Raw genomic sequence first — 12,761 nt, 5'->3', positions numbered from 1 at the left:
GGCTGAAGATCGTGATCTGCCTCTAACTGGGAGTCCCGGTCTGGCATGGATTCAGTGGTTCCTTCGGCCATTAGTTCCCTCACCTCCGTCTCCGAAGAGACCACATAGTGTTGGTTTCGAAAGACAAAAATCAGTTTACAAGGGAACCCCCAACGGTAGCGGACCTTCTGGGTCTGCAGCCATGTGGTCACCCTCTGCAGTCGACGTCGACAAGCTAGAGTGTATGGGGAGAGGTCCTGAAACAGCTGTATGGTCGCTCCACGAAGTGTATTGTTTCTGATTTCCTGGCGGCTGACATAATTTCCTCATTCTGGTGGAAAAAGTGGACTCTGGAGAGGACATCCGGAAGGAGATTCCTCCTCTGCCGGATTGATGAATACACACGATGTGTCCTGTTGTCCAGGATCAAAGACTCTGAGGCGGGGAGGGGGGGGGGCTCAACAGACTTCGGAATAGATCCCTCACATAATCAGCCAGTTCTTGGTCTGCGACTTACCGGGGAATTCCGCGAAGGCGCACATTGTTGCGCCTAGACCTATTTTCAAGGTCTGCTTGCTTAGCACAAATATCTTCCAGATGGTCTTCGATCGTCCGCACACGTTCCATAAGCACTTCAGTATCATGTGCTTGCTCACATGTTGCATTTTCTAGATCATTCATCCTAGCTTCGAGACCCCCCCAGGTGGGTGGATAGTTCAGACAATGATCTGGCCAATGAGTCCTTAGAGGTATTTATTTCTGCTTTGATCTTGTGGGTAATGTCTTGTTTGAACGCTTTTAGCAGGTCCTCAAAGTCAGACTTAGAGAACGCCATGTCGGGGATAGGTTCTATGACAGAGGCTGAGTGAATGGCCACTGTCACAATATGGTTCTGGGGAGCGGGAGGCGCTTGGGGCGTCAGGAAGGCCTTTATATCTTGTATCTTTTTCATGGTGCCTACCTTGGGCATCGCCGGTGGAGCGAAGCACTGGGCTGTGGGGTCATTAAGTAGTTTTGTGCAAGAATCTTAAATACTCAATGCGCAGGATCAGGGCAAGCTCATAGGAATGTATATTAGCAAGGATATTTCAAACCCTAGTCCAGCGCCATTCCACACAGGTGCAAGTAGATATTCACAATGTGCTCTGGGGCTCAGAGGGGGGGGGGGGGTCAGAGCGCTGTATTTCACCATTCGGGGGCCGGATCATAAGTCAGCTCGTGCTCAGGCATAAAAGGGAGGATCGAGGGTTCGCCGGTCTGGCCAGCTCTCCCACACAGCCCGCAGCTCCCGCCGGAGTGCAGTTAAGCAAGAGGCGGGGCAGCGGCACCCCCAGGTCTATATAGCAGGGAAGCCACAACGGGTCCTGCTTATGCCCGAGGCCTCCCCCAGTCTCAGGCTCCAGCGGGCCGCCCCCGACCGGCAACTGAGCAGGAGTACCAAGGCAGCCGTAACCGAGACGGCCCGCCCCTTCTTCAGCTCAGGCAAGTGGCGTACCTTCGGGTCCACGGGAGCCCCAGCCGTCTCATTCCGGCAACGCTCGCCTCCTTCAGCGCAGGTCCAACTTTCCCCTCTCCACAGGTCGTGGTCCTCCACCCTCAGGTCTGCCTCCTCCTGAACACGGAATCGCCAGGGTCAGTTCAGGCTTGAAAGGGTCCCGGGAGATCTTCGGGCAAAATGGCGCGTGCCGCCATGTTCTGAGTAACGGTCCCGAGGAGACCGAAGATATTTCAGCGATTTCTGCTCAGGAACGCACCGATCTTCGCAGGAACTGCTACCCAAAGGACCGTCCAGGGTTCATCCAGCAATCTTATATGCTTGTGTCCAGGGCATGGTCGCAAAATGGCAAAATTACGCTATTTAGGGTGCCGTTTGTCGGAGCTCAGAGCAGGCACATCTTCGTTGCGCGCTGCCTAGACACGCCCCCACACTAGGCATTATTTTATTAAAAGTAAAAGAAAAAGGGGATTTGAGGAAATGCCTCGCTAGCACTAACAATGAGGGGATTCCCTCTGCCTCAACAAAAGTAACTAATGTCTCTGTCATCATTTCCAGAAAGAATATTTTGTGTCTTGGGTCCAAACCCTTATCTGTCCCCCACACTTTCAACACAACAAAAGTAAAAAAAAAAAAAAAAAAAGGTAAAAAGTTCCCTTGGCTGTGTTAAGCAGAATCCTGTGCAGTGCCCTTAGGGACCACTACACACAATTAAGACTATAGGTGGCAATACAAGTTTTACCTTTGGTACAAGCCTGTACTACTATGTCAGAGTGGTAGAAGTGGCGGAGCAGCCAGGCTTATCTCAAGAGTATATGAGCAGTAGCAGAGATTACACAAAGGGACCACAATTACAGTGACTCAAGCAAACACTGGCTCAAGGTTTCAGGTAAAAAATATAAGTACATTTATTTTTAAACCATTCGTTATAAACATAACACTTCTATCAAACTCAAATAAAAACCACACGTTAAATATACTACAACTAACCAATTCACTTTGTACAGTAAGTCTCAAGGTAAGTACCCTGTGTTGAATGAACTGGTGTTACGAACAATGCACGTTACCGTGAATACGATTGCAATCACTTTTTGACAGTTTGGTCTACTAAATAAACACGTATCTGTGACATGAAATGCTACCAGGGCAAAAACGCACTTAGCACCTGAGATACCCAGAGGGAGTTGGAGGCAAAAATCACAGGCAATATTTTGGTTAGGCAGGCAGAATCAAGAAACACTCTGAGACAGGAGTTCAAAAGTCAAAGGGCCGGAGCCAGGGTCGAAAGACACCGGGGCCTGTTGCCGAAGATCACACAGTCAGAAAGTTCACGATTCAATGTAGCCAAAAGTTATAAGAAGCAAAAGTTATAAGAAGGAGGGAAGACAAGGGCAAGCCTTGGAAATGAAGAAAAGGGATTCACCCAGTTTCCTCAAGTAGAACACAGTACCTTGTTCCAATGGTGCAGCTGGTGCCCTGGCAGTTGTTCCTGTTGGTTTCCCGCAGACCCACGATTCCTGGAGCTTCGTTGTGATGGAGGACGCCTGAAGGGGGTCTGCACCACACAGGGATGAAGCTGGCAGCAGCGACGAGGAATAAAAGGTGCGCTCCTTAAAAACAGGAGAGGCTCTTCAGGTGGCTATCCGGACCACTACAGCAGCGTGCAGCAATTTCAACCAAGGAAGAGGATCCTCTGGCTGTGAAAGATGAGCTGGTTATCCCCACCAAGCTCAAGGGAAGAAGACTCCGGGCTGGATCTTCTCCGAGTCGTCGAAGGAAGGATAGCTCAGGACTGCAGCAGGGCTTCACCGGGACGGGGTAGTTGCAGCAGCCGTCTTTCTCCCCGCTTCTCTTCGGTTCCTTGTAGTTCCAGTGTTGACTCTGACTTCTAGCCCAAGAGACCTGCCTTTTATGCGAAAAACCCCATTCACACAGCCTGGCTGTCAATCACCCAGCAGGGGGGTTGTCCAGCCCGGACAACTACCCTGGCCAATCATGACAAAATGCGACTTGGGTTTCCTAGGATACCCTGTGCAGGGGGTGACTACACCCCTCCCTCACATTCAGCCCACCTAGACACCCAGGCGCCTTGAGGAGGGCTTCTGAGCAGAAGTCTGCGAAAAACAGTGAACAAAGAAGGCGAACCTAGTTTGCCGCGCAAAGTAAAACACAAGAAGGACTTTAACAAAAAGAAATGGCGAATAAACCCAACCGGAGCCAAAAGAAAGACGATTTGGTCAAGCAGGTTTATGTTCGAGGCCAATATAATAGCCAAGAACAGTACCACGGTTATCTAATATAATAGCGGTAGAAAAGTTAGGGCTACTGAAGTGGTGTACTTCCGAGTCCAGAATCACAATAGCTGGTGGAAACACATAGAAAAACACAGGTAAGGTGGGAAGAGGGGGGGGGGCTCTCACTCTTACCAAGGGGAAACAAATAAACTCCAGAAGTCCAGCAAAGCTGCAGGGGGACTAGGTGAGGGAAATCAGCCATAGATGAGAATTCTCCCTAACAGGCTGCTCTCCATCTGCCTTCCTTTTCCCTCCAAAAGAAAACGTTCACATAAAAGGGGGTATTCCAAAGAAATAGGCCCAACACATAACGTACTTCAAACTTAAAGTCTTATATAGTTCAAATGGGTTTGGCTCGCTTCCCCTTTGATAATCGTAGAACTCCAACGTCCCGTCCCCTTTCCTCCATACTGTATGGGCATCCCCTGCGAGGGACGGGAGAAACTTTCACCAGAAAAATAATCTTCCCTTTAAATTTAGAGGCACGCAGGGGCACGGCTCTGGGAGCATACGCTCTCCTGACTCCGCCCACTGGCGCCACTCCTCCGTCCCCTTTTCCGTGTTGACGGGAACAGGTTGAATTTCACCAGCGCTCCTGGGTTTGGCTTCGGCCATGTAATTTCCCCATAAAAAGTGAGCGAAAGCCCAGAGGAGTGCATCTGAGGGCTGTGCTTCTCTGGCAAAGTTAAGTCAATGGTGTTAAACAGCAGCAAAATGTTTGGGGGTTGACACATGGAGGGAAAATGACATACAATTATGAAATCTTTCCTAATACAAGTCCTTTGGGCAAACGGTTCCATGACCAGGGCGAGGATCAACGGGGAGAGTGGGCAGCCCCGCCTTGTCACACATGAGAGCAGGATCGGGGTTGAGGTCTTTTGGTTAAATCGCAGTGACGTCCTCGGGGCTTGGTAATTGGCTAATAGCATCCTGCGGAATGAGGGGCCAAATTGGAATGCCTCCAGTGTGAGTCGCATAAAGTTCCAGTCCACCCTGTCGAAGGCTTTGGTGGCGTCCAGGGTTAGTAGTGCTAGGCCCTGCCGGTTTTGAGTGGCCACCGCGATGAGATTGAGAGCTCGGCGAATGTTGTCCCCTGTGCTTCTTCCTCTGATGAATCCTGCTTGGTCCTGGTCTATGATAGACGGTAGGACTACCACCAGCCTATGTGCCAGCACTTTCGAGTATGCGTTTGCATCCACATTAAAAAGCAATATCGATCTATATGATGAGCACTCCTTCGCGTCTTTGCCAGGTTTCAGGAGCATGATTGTAGTGGACTACAGCATAGAGGGGGTTATGGTTCCTGTGTCTCGGAAAGACTTAAAGAGTTCTGTCATTGGGCCCAGGAGAAGGTGGCGGAAGTGTTTGCAAAACTTAGGTGGGAAGCCGTCCGGTCCTGAGGCCCTGGGTTTCAGAGATTTAAGGACTTCCTCTATCTCTCCAGCTGTGATTGTGGCCTCCAGGGAGGATCTGTCAGTTTCCGAGAGGTGCGGAAGTCTGGCACCTGTTATAAATTGTTCCTTTAGTGCCTGTGGGCGAGGGGAAGTAGTTTGTGTGTCAGCCAGCTAGGCCACCGCTACCCGTAGTTTCGCCTCTTCTCCATACATAGTCATGACCTCCGGGTTCTTCAGAGCAGTGACGTGGTTCCACCGGCAGGTTCTGGGTAACTTGCTTACCAGGTATCTGGTAGCTTTGTTGCCGTTTACATAATAGCTCTGCTTTGTCCTAATCGGAGTATGAACGGTGTCCTCTTCGTAGTGAGCCTCCAGTTTCGTGCGGGCCAGCCTCACAAGTTTGGCAGCTTTTGGTGACCATTTCTTTTTCAGAATTAACTCAGTTTCTGCCATCTCCTTATCCAGCTGGTCCTTTCTTGCGGCTGTTTTCTATATGCGGCGGCCTGGGCTATCAGTTCCCCCCGGATTACTGCCTTCATGGCTTCCCATCTTGTTGCTGTTGAAGTGAGATCCGGGAAGGGGGGGTTTCCTTAAAATAGTTAGGGATCGCCTTGGTTATGGCATCCCTCACTGCCATATCATGTAACATTGGTTCGTAGAGGGTCCAACGAGGTCTCTCCGGGGTGGTCCGGGTCAAAGATTCTAGTGGTTAGGAGTATTGGAGTATGGTCAGACAGGGCCTTTATGCCGATCTCCACCTCATCTGTGAACGCTAGGAGTTGGGGGCTTGCTAGAATCAAATCTAATCGGGATGAGGAGCGGTGGACATGCGAGAACAATGAGAAGTCTGCTGTGTCCGGATGGAGGACCCTCCAGGTGTCCATGACTCCAAGGGTTCTGAATAGGTGACAAAGGCCTAGTGCGATTTTAAAGTCTCTGGGCTCGGGGCACCCATTTATCCAACAAGGGTTTGGGGACCCCATTGAAGTCGCCCCCAGGACTACCTGGCCTTCGAGAAAGGGGAGAAGGGATGACTCCAGGTCTGCGAAGAAAGCTTCCTGGCCATCGTTTGGTGCGTAAACAACAATCAGTTTGTGGAGTTGGCCATAGAGATCTCCCATTATCGCCACGTATCTGCCGTGCGGGATTTGCAGGGTCGCCCTTTCCTTAAAGTGGGTGCCTTTCGCCAGTAGAATAGCCGTGCCACCTCTTTTACTGATTTCCGTTGTCAGGTATTGTACTGGGAAAGCCTGTTCCCGAAGCCTTGTCAAGTCTTCTGCTAACCGATGTGTCTCCTGGAGGAACACCAACGAGGCCTGGAGGTCTTGCAGGCGTCGAAGGGTAGTGAAATGTATTGTAGCTTGGTATGTGGCAGGGGGTGAGACCCGCAGTCCTCCTTCAGTGGTCAAGTGGGAGGGGGTGGGGGGGCAAGCTACTGGGTGGGGGTAGTCTTCAGTTTTAGGCTATGAATATTGGTCCTTTGCAAACGGGTTTTAGTTTTATCCAAACCAGGGCCAAACGTGTCCCGACAACCAGCGGGGCCAAAAAGGGGCCCCAACCAAAAAGAACAAAAAACCAAAAGGTCAAGCAAACTAGGACCAAGGGGCCATCGGGCCGGAGTGACTGTTCATACACTCGGCTGGGGCATTTCGTGGGACGCCTGGGTACAGGTTCCGGCACGGAGATCTAGCAGCTGCTCATTAGTTATGTGCAGCGGGCGGCTTCCCTCCCCTAGGGACTTTCATCCAGCGGTTCCGCTGTGACCTCGGCATCAAGCTGCATGCTTTGTCTGGGGATGAGGCCATAAGATCCTCGTCGGGGGTTCCCCACCCATGATGCCTCCTGCTTTTTCGAGAGAGTGAATCACCCTTGGCTGTCCCTCGAATGAGAATTCGAGCGAGGCCGGAGACCTTTTGGTCCTGTGGGAAGACAGTGGCCGCAGGGTTCTCCGGCGGACTGTGGAGGGTGCTAGGTCCCGGTAGAGCTGTATAGCGGCTCCTTGGTATGTCAGGTCCCCTTGTGTGCGGCTGGCAACCATGATTTCCTGTTTTGTGGTAAATAAGTGAACTCTGGTGATCACCTCAGGGGTGTAAGTCGGGGAGGTGCCCCTTCGGCCTCGCAGTCTATGGGTGCAATCTAACATAAGTAGCGATTTATCGCAGTCCGGAGGAGGGTTTGGAAAAGGTCTCCGATGTAGGCCGGTAGGGCGTGGTCTGATATTGAGGTGGGGACCTCTCAAAAGGCGAATGTTATTTCTGCGGGCCCTATTTTCCAAGTCTTCCTCAGCAATCTGGGCCGAGTGCTCCAGGACTTGGTTTTCCGTGTCACCCACCCTATATTCCACCTCTTCCATTCTGTTGTCTAATCCCTCTATCTTAGTCATGACCTCTGACATACAGTTGCAGAACTCCATCTTGATGTCGGCTACGAGGCCTTGGATATCTTCCTTTGTGGCCCATTGGTTCGGGGATCTTACAGGTGATGAAGGCCGGGCTTGGGTGGGGTCTGTCTTCTTAGATTTCTCTTGCAGCTGCAACAGGTTAGCTATATCCGACTATTTCATGCCTTTGTGCTTGGACATCCTGATGCCGAGGTTGTAGCCTGTCCGGCTAAGGTATCAAGCCTGCGGAAGCTCAGCGGCCAGCAACCTATTCCTGGGGGGGGGAGGTCTCCGTGGCCGGGGCGGGATTGTCTATGTCTCTCAGTGTGGCTGTGTCTGGAGCGATGAGATGGGCCCCCTTCAGAGTTTGAGGGGCGAGGGGGCTATCGTTCCGCCTCTGGGGGGGGGGGGGTGAGCTCGGTAGCAGAGTGCCAGGTCTTCCTTTGACAGTGGGGCTGATGCTGGTACTGACGAATGGGTAGGCCTTAGGTATGATCAGGGGGTGCTGCCTGTTCCGGGATTGTCCAGCAGAGATATCGGAGGGAGGTTCACAGTACCTTGCCGCTGCTTCTTGGGTTCTCGCCGGCCTGTCGTCATCGGCTGTGTCTCCTGTGCGTTCCTCTGGGCCCGGGCCAGGTGTGCCTGAGCTCCGCTAGGGCGTCTGCTGATTCTTTCCCAACGTGCTATGGGAGCGGGTGATGAGACCTCCCTGCTTTATATTGCTCAACTGCCCCAGCTGCAGCGGGGTGTTGTGGCTGGCTGCGCTCCCCTTATTCAGTGAGCCTGCCTGGCTCGGGCCGGGAATGTGCAGGACTCCTCATATGTCCGCTCTCACTGCGGCGGGGTGCTCTGATCTCAGCGTGCCGGATGGTGCCCTTCGCAGCATGGCCGCTCTGGGCCCCTCTCAGGTGTTGTCGGGGCTGGTGAGCAGTTCCGCGGGATTATCCGGGCAGTGCAGGTATGGGGAGGCTTGTTCAGGGAGCCTCGCTGTGGCGGGTATACGGTGTCACAGTTGTGTGTGTGTGTGCGGGGAGGGAAATCCCTGTGTCCTCTTTGGGCTCGGGCATTCAAGGATAGAGGAGTCGCAGAGGAGCCGATGCGCCGGGTCTCTCACCTGGTGGGGTTCCCGCCAGCTCTCCAGTCTTCCCCCTTGCTTCAGGGCTCTCGTCGCTGCTCGCCTCCACCCACGGGGTGCTGGGCCGGCTCAAGATCGGCTGCAGCTCCTCAGCCTCTCGGGCACCTCGGCGGCTGTCAAATGGGTGCGGGTGCTGCAGCTTATTCCGCTGGGGGTGGGGGGCAGATAGACTCTAGGTATGAGCTGCTCTGTTGCGAGGGCCAGCTCCACCTCCCCGGCTCGGCGCTTTCAAGCGACCACCATCTTGAGCTCCAGATCACGGCTCCGGTGCAGCTTCTGCCGGCCAAGTTATCTCAAGCGTCCCTTCTCCGATTCTAGCCCGCATTCGGGCGGCAGCATCAGGAGTGATTCCGCCACCCAGGGTATCTCCGTACCTGGAACAATGCCATAAAACGGGCGTATATTAGCTAAAGCCCAGGCATCCAACGGAGCTCTTAGTGAGGCGTCCGCATCGTCAGCGCCTAACTGGTTTGCCTTTTTGAAAATCAGAACAATGACGGATATTGTCCTTTGGACTTACAGATTCTACCATCACACTGAAGACACCTGTTAATAAAGGTCAGCAATTGTCTATGGTAGTATGGAAAAATTCAGGTCTTCCAACTAGGCCAGAGCTTTTATTTACGGCACAAAAGCTTGTTTAGTTTCTACTACTGAAAATAAACCAAGTTTGTCTTAATTTCCAGAAGACACATGTCAATCTATTAACCAATCTGCATGACTTCATGGATCAAACTATTGTGCCAAAAAAGAAATAAAAGGCATACCCTGTGGTGTTTGCTACCATAGCACATACACCATAACACACTTGTAGACCCTGGGCCACTATACCCTAACTTTTTGCAGAATTCCTAGATCAAATGGTCAACTGAAGTTCTGCAATAGCCTTATTTTCAATAGCCAATTTCCCCATCTAACTTCCCAATTTGTAATTCTTACACCCTAAACAAATACAGGCCCTTTCTATGTTACTTGCTTGATAACGAAACCCATTGATAACGCATTGTGCTAAACAAATATGGTGGTTTGTCCATTACAAAAGAGGATTTGACATGTTCGCAAACTATGTACTTACAAAACTGATTCAAATTACAAGTGAATATTCACAATAACAATGATATTTAAATTCTTATTAGTTACCTGAATTCCAGTTTTAATGGAAATTTCTCTTAGGAGGCTGATTTTGGAAAGTTTATAGGTCTCCACTGCCTGGTCCACATTCTCACTATAAAATAACACATAGTTTACTGCCACATTTTAAAGTACAGTAGATCGACTGACCTCTTAAGGTAGCTCACACATTGTATTCTGAGCGGGAGCGGGGTGTACTCCGAACAACATTGCCTTGTTTCATTTTTATCAACAACCAATTGAATAAGAATCCTAAAAATAAATCTACAAGTATTCAAATATTCATCACTAACTGCATTCATGCTTGCTAAACGAGATGTGAACCTTTACATGTGCTTGGACACAGACACAAGGTTTAAGTTACTTACTTGTAACTATTGTTCTCCAGCATGGGTCTGGAATGGATTCACATGCTCATGAATACTCCCTGTCGTCAGGCTGGGAATCCTCAGTAAAAGAAAAACCAGTGTCACTTTCACTTTAAAACTGTATTTCTCCTCTAAACCAATCACTGTCCTCTGGGTCATACTGCCCTCAGCCAATGACAGTCCTCTCCCTAAGCCCCGAATCTGGCAGCTATCTTTAGATTTGGTAAGCACATAAAGTGGCAGTATGACCAAGAAGAACCTCAGAGGGGCCGGAGGGAGGGGTCGCATGTGAATCCACGCCAGACCCATGCTGGAGAACAATAGTTACAGGTAAGTAATTTACACCTTCACCAGCATAGAGTCTGGCATGGATTCACGTCTGGCATGGATTCACATGCTCATTTATTTATTGTTCACTTGTTAGGCGATTAAACAGGAAGCAAATACTGTTTGCACACACAGGGCAACAGGGAGGGGACCAGGGACGATCGAACAATTCCATTTACAATACATAAGAATAATAAATAAGAATACAAAGGGGAGGGAAAGACAAGCCTGCCTCATATGCTTTGTGAGTGTTCAGAACGTGCAAGTGCAGATGGGAGAGGTAATGCGATAGGTGCTGTGGTGCTCATGGGTGAGCAGCAGGAGAAGTGCCATATAGGTAAGTGCAAGACTCCAATGGTGGAGGGTGAGCCGAGGCAAGTGCTGAGGAAAGACAGTGGCTGGCGTGTGTTAGGCAGAACTGTGCAGTGCCCTTAGGGACCACTACACACAATTAAGACTACAGGTGGCAATACAAGTTTTACCTTTGGTACAAGCCTGTACTACTATGTCAGAGTGATAGCAATGGCCGCCTGAGTCTCGAGCTCCGGAGCCGGCAGATCTCGGTATCCTGAAACGGCACATTTGGACACTGGATAGCCGTTCCCGGCTCGTGCGCTTTTGAAGCGGCCACCCTGAGGACCCAGCGGACCGAATCCCGTCCAAAATCGGTCCCCCGGAACGTGACTTCTGAACGCCGCTGCACCATCCCCCCACTTGGCTGTGGCGCTCCCGCTCAGAAACTCGCCCTCTGGTGGAGCGGACGGGCTCGCCCAGGGCCGGCGTTACCCCCCCCCGCATCGGCGGATGCACGCTGCCGGGTGGCAGTCCGCCTCCCCCCAACCTCGAAGTGCAGCTGGGGGCGGCTGGGACACTTTTTCAGCCCGCGCGCTGCGGGCCTGCTCAGGCGCCCGCGGCCTGGTGCGCACCGGAGCTGTTCGGGACCCTCTCCACACCTGCTGGACCCCGGCGGGGCTGCTGCTGACGGCGTGACACGCGGTGCGGTGGATCCCTGCGCCGCCAGGTACGTGTGCCGGGGAGGCCCTTGCGGACTTGCCCTGGGCTGCGGCATCACCTTACCTTCCTCACACGCGGGGCGGAGGTCCAATTACCTCTGGCCCCATCTGCCGCCAGTCCTGCCCCGGGCCTGGTGCCTCCCCCGGCCCGCACTGATCCTGGTGCCCCCCCCGGAGTCAATCTCATTCCCCCCGCTCCACTGACCACCGCGGGTGTCTCCCTCCGGGGCGGCCTTCAGGGAGGGCCGCTGTGATCTCGCTGACGCTGCACCGCCCAGGCCCTTCGACCTACCGGCTGCCTGTCCTGTCTTCCGCTCGGGGCCGCGGCTTCTCTGCCGCCTGTGTGTTGTGCCGGGAGGCACCCCCCCCCATCTCTCTTCGCCCTCAACTACCCGTACCTGGGTCCAGGCTCACATTTTGCTCGCTGGGCGCCTCTGCCTTCAACCCTGGGATCTACTGCCCCCGAGATCTCCTCAAGTTTCTCCCCGCGCTTCTTTGGGCTGACCGGGCCCTTCTAGCCTGCACTGGTGACCACGGCTTCGTATCTGGGGAGACGGTGGGCTTCGCCGGGGCTGGTGGTCGTGTCGTCGCACTAACTGCGTGGCATGTTGATCGGCTCTGGGGGGGCTTGTGGGTCCCTCAGTCTGCTTTGTGTGCTACAGTACCTCTCTGATAACAGAAGGGACACATACCCGCCTCCTGCGGTAATGCGGTGTTGAGGAAAATCCCTGTGTGTTGGCTGCCCCACAAACTCCGCATCTATACGGATTCTCGGCCACGGCTTCACCTGCATCACTCCCTGTCTAGCGCCATACTCTGCGCCCTACCTCGGGCGACATAGAGCCTGGGCCTCCCCTTCTCCCCACTTGACTTACAACATCGCCAGGATGACCAAGGGAGGGGCGAGGAAACAGAGCTCTATCAACATGTTTGCTAAGGCTGCGCCGAGATTGTCAGGGGAGACCAGCGAACAGACCCCAGCCACACCTTCACCGGATGCAGTACCGGAATCTCAAAATATGATCGACTTCATTCGCGAGGGCTTCACCGCGCTGCACTCAAAACTGGATGACATGAATGGTACCATATCTTCTATTAAGGCCCATATCGAGCGGACTGACAGCCGTGTGTCAGAAGTCGAGACACGTGTCGGTTCCGCCGAGGATGCATTGGGAGCCCTGCGCTCCGAGGTCACCGCCCTCTCCAATCGAGTCCTTGAGGTAGAGAAGAAGAACGAGGACTTGG

The 12,761-nt window shown here is 52.6% G+C and overlaps 1 protein-coding gene across 4 annotated transcripts in view; it reads right to left on the bottom strand.

Annotated features, from left to right (window-relative positions):
• The window catches only part of CLUH (clustered mitochondria homolog), a 2,231,193-nt gene that overhangs the window by 691,952 nt on the left and 1,526,480 nt on the right, over nt 1-12,761 (bottom strand). For all 4 annotated transcript variants that reach the window (XM_069615061.1, XM_069615063.1, XM_069615062.1 and 1 more), the window contains exon 17: nt 9,818-9,902. In XM_069615061.1, the coding sequence (XP_069471162.1) occupies nt 9,818-9,902 (85 nt within the window). The remainder of the gene's footprint in view (nt 1-9,817; nt 9,903-12,761) is intronic.

This window comes from Ambystoma mexicanum, chromosome 9 (genome assembly GCF_040938575.1).
Source record: "Ambystoma mexicanum isolate Mex_15411 chromosome 9, UKY_AmexF1_1, whole genome shotgun sequence".
In the NCBI taxonomy this organism is placed as follows: Eukaryota; Metazoa; Chordata; class Amphibia; order Caudata; family Ambystomatidae; genus Ambystoma; species Ambystoma mexicanum.
This window is presented reverse-complemented; position numbering and strand designations above follow the sequence as displayed.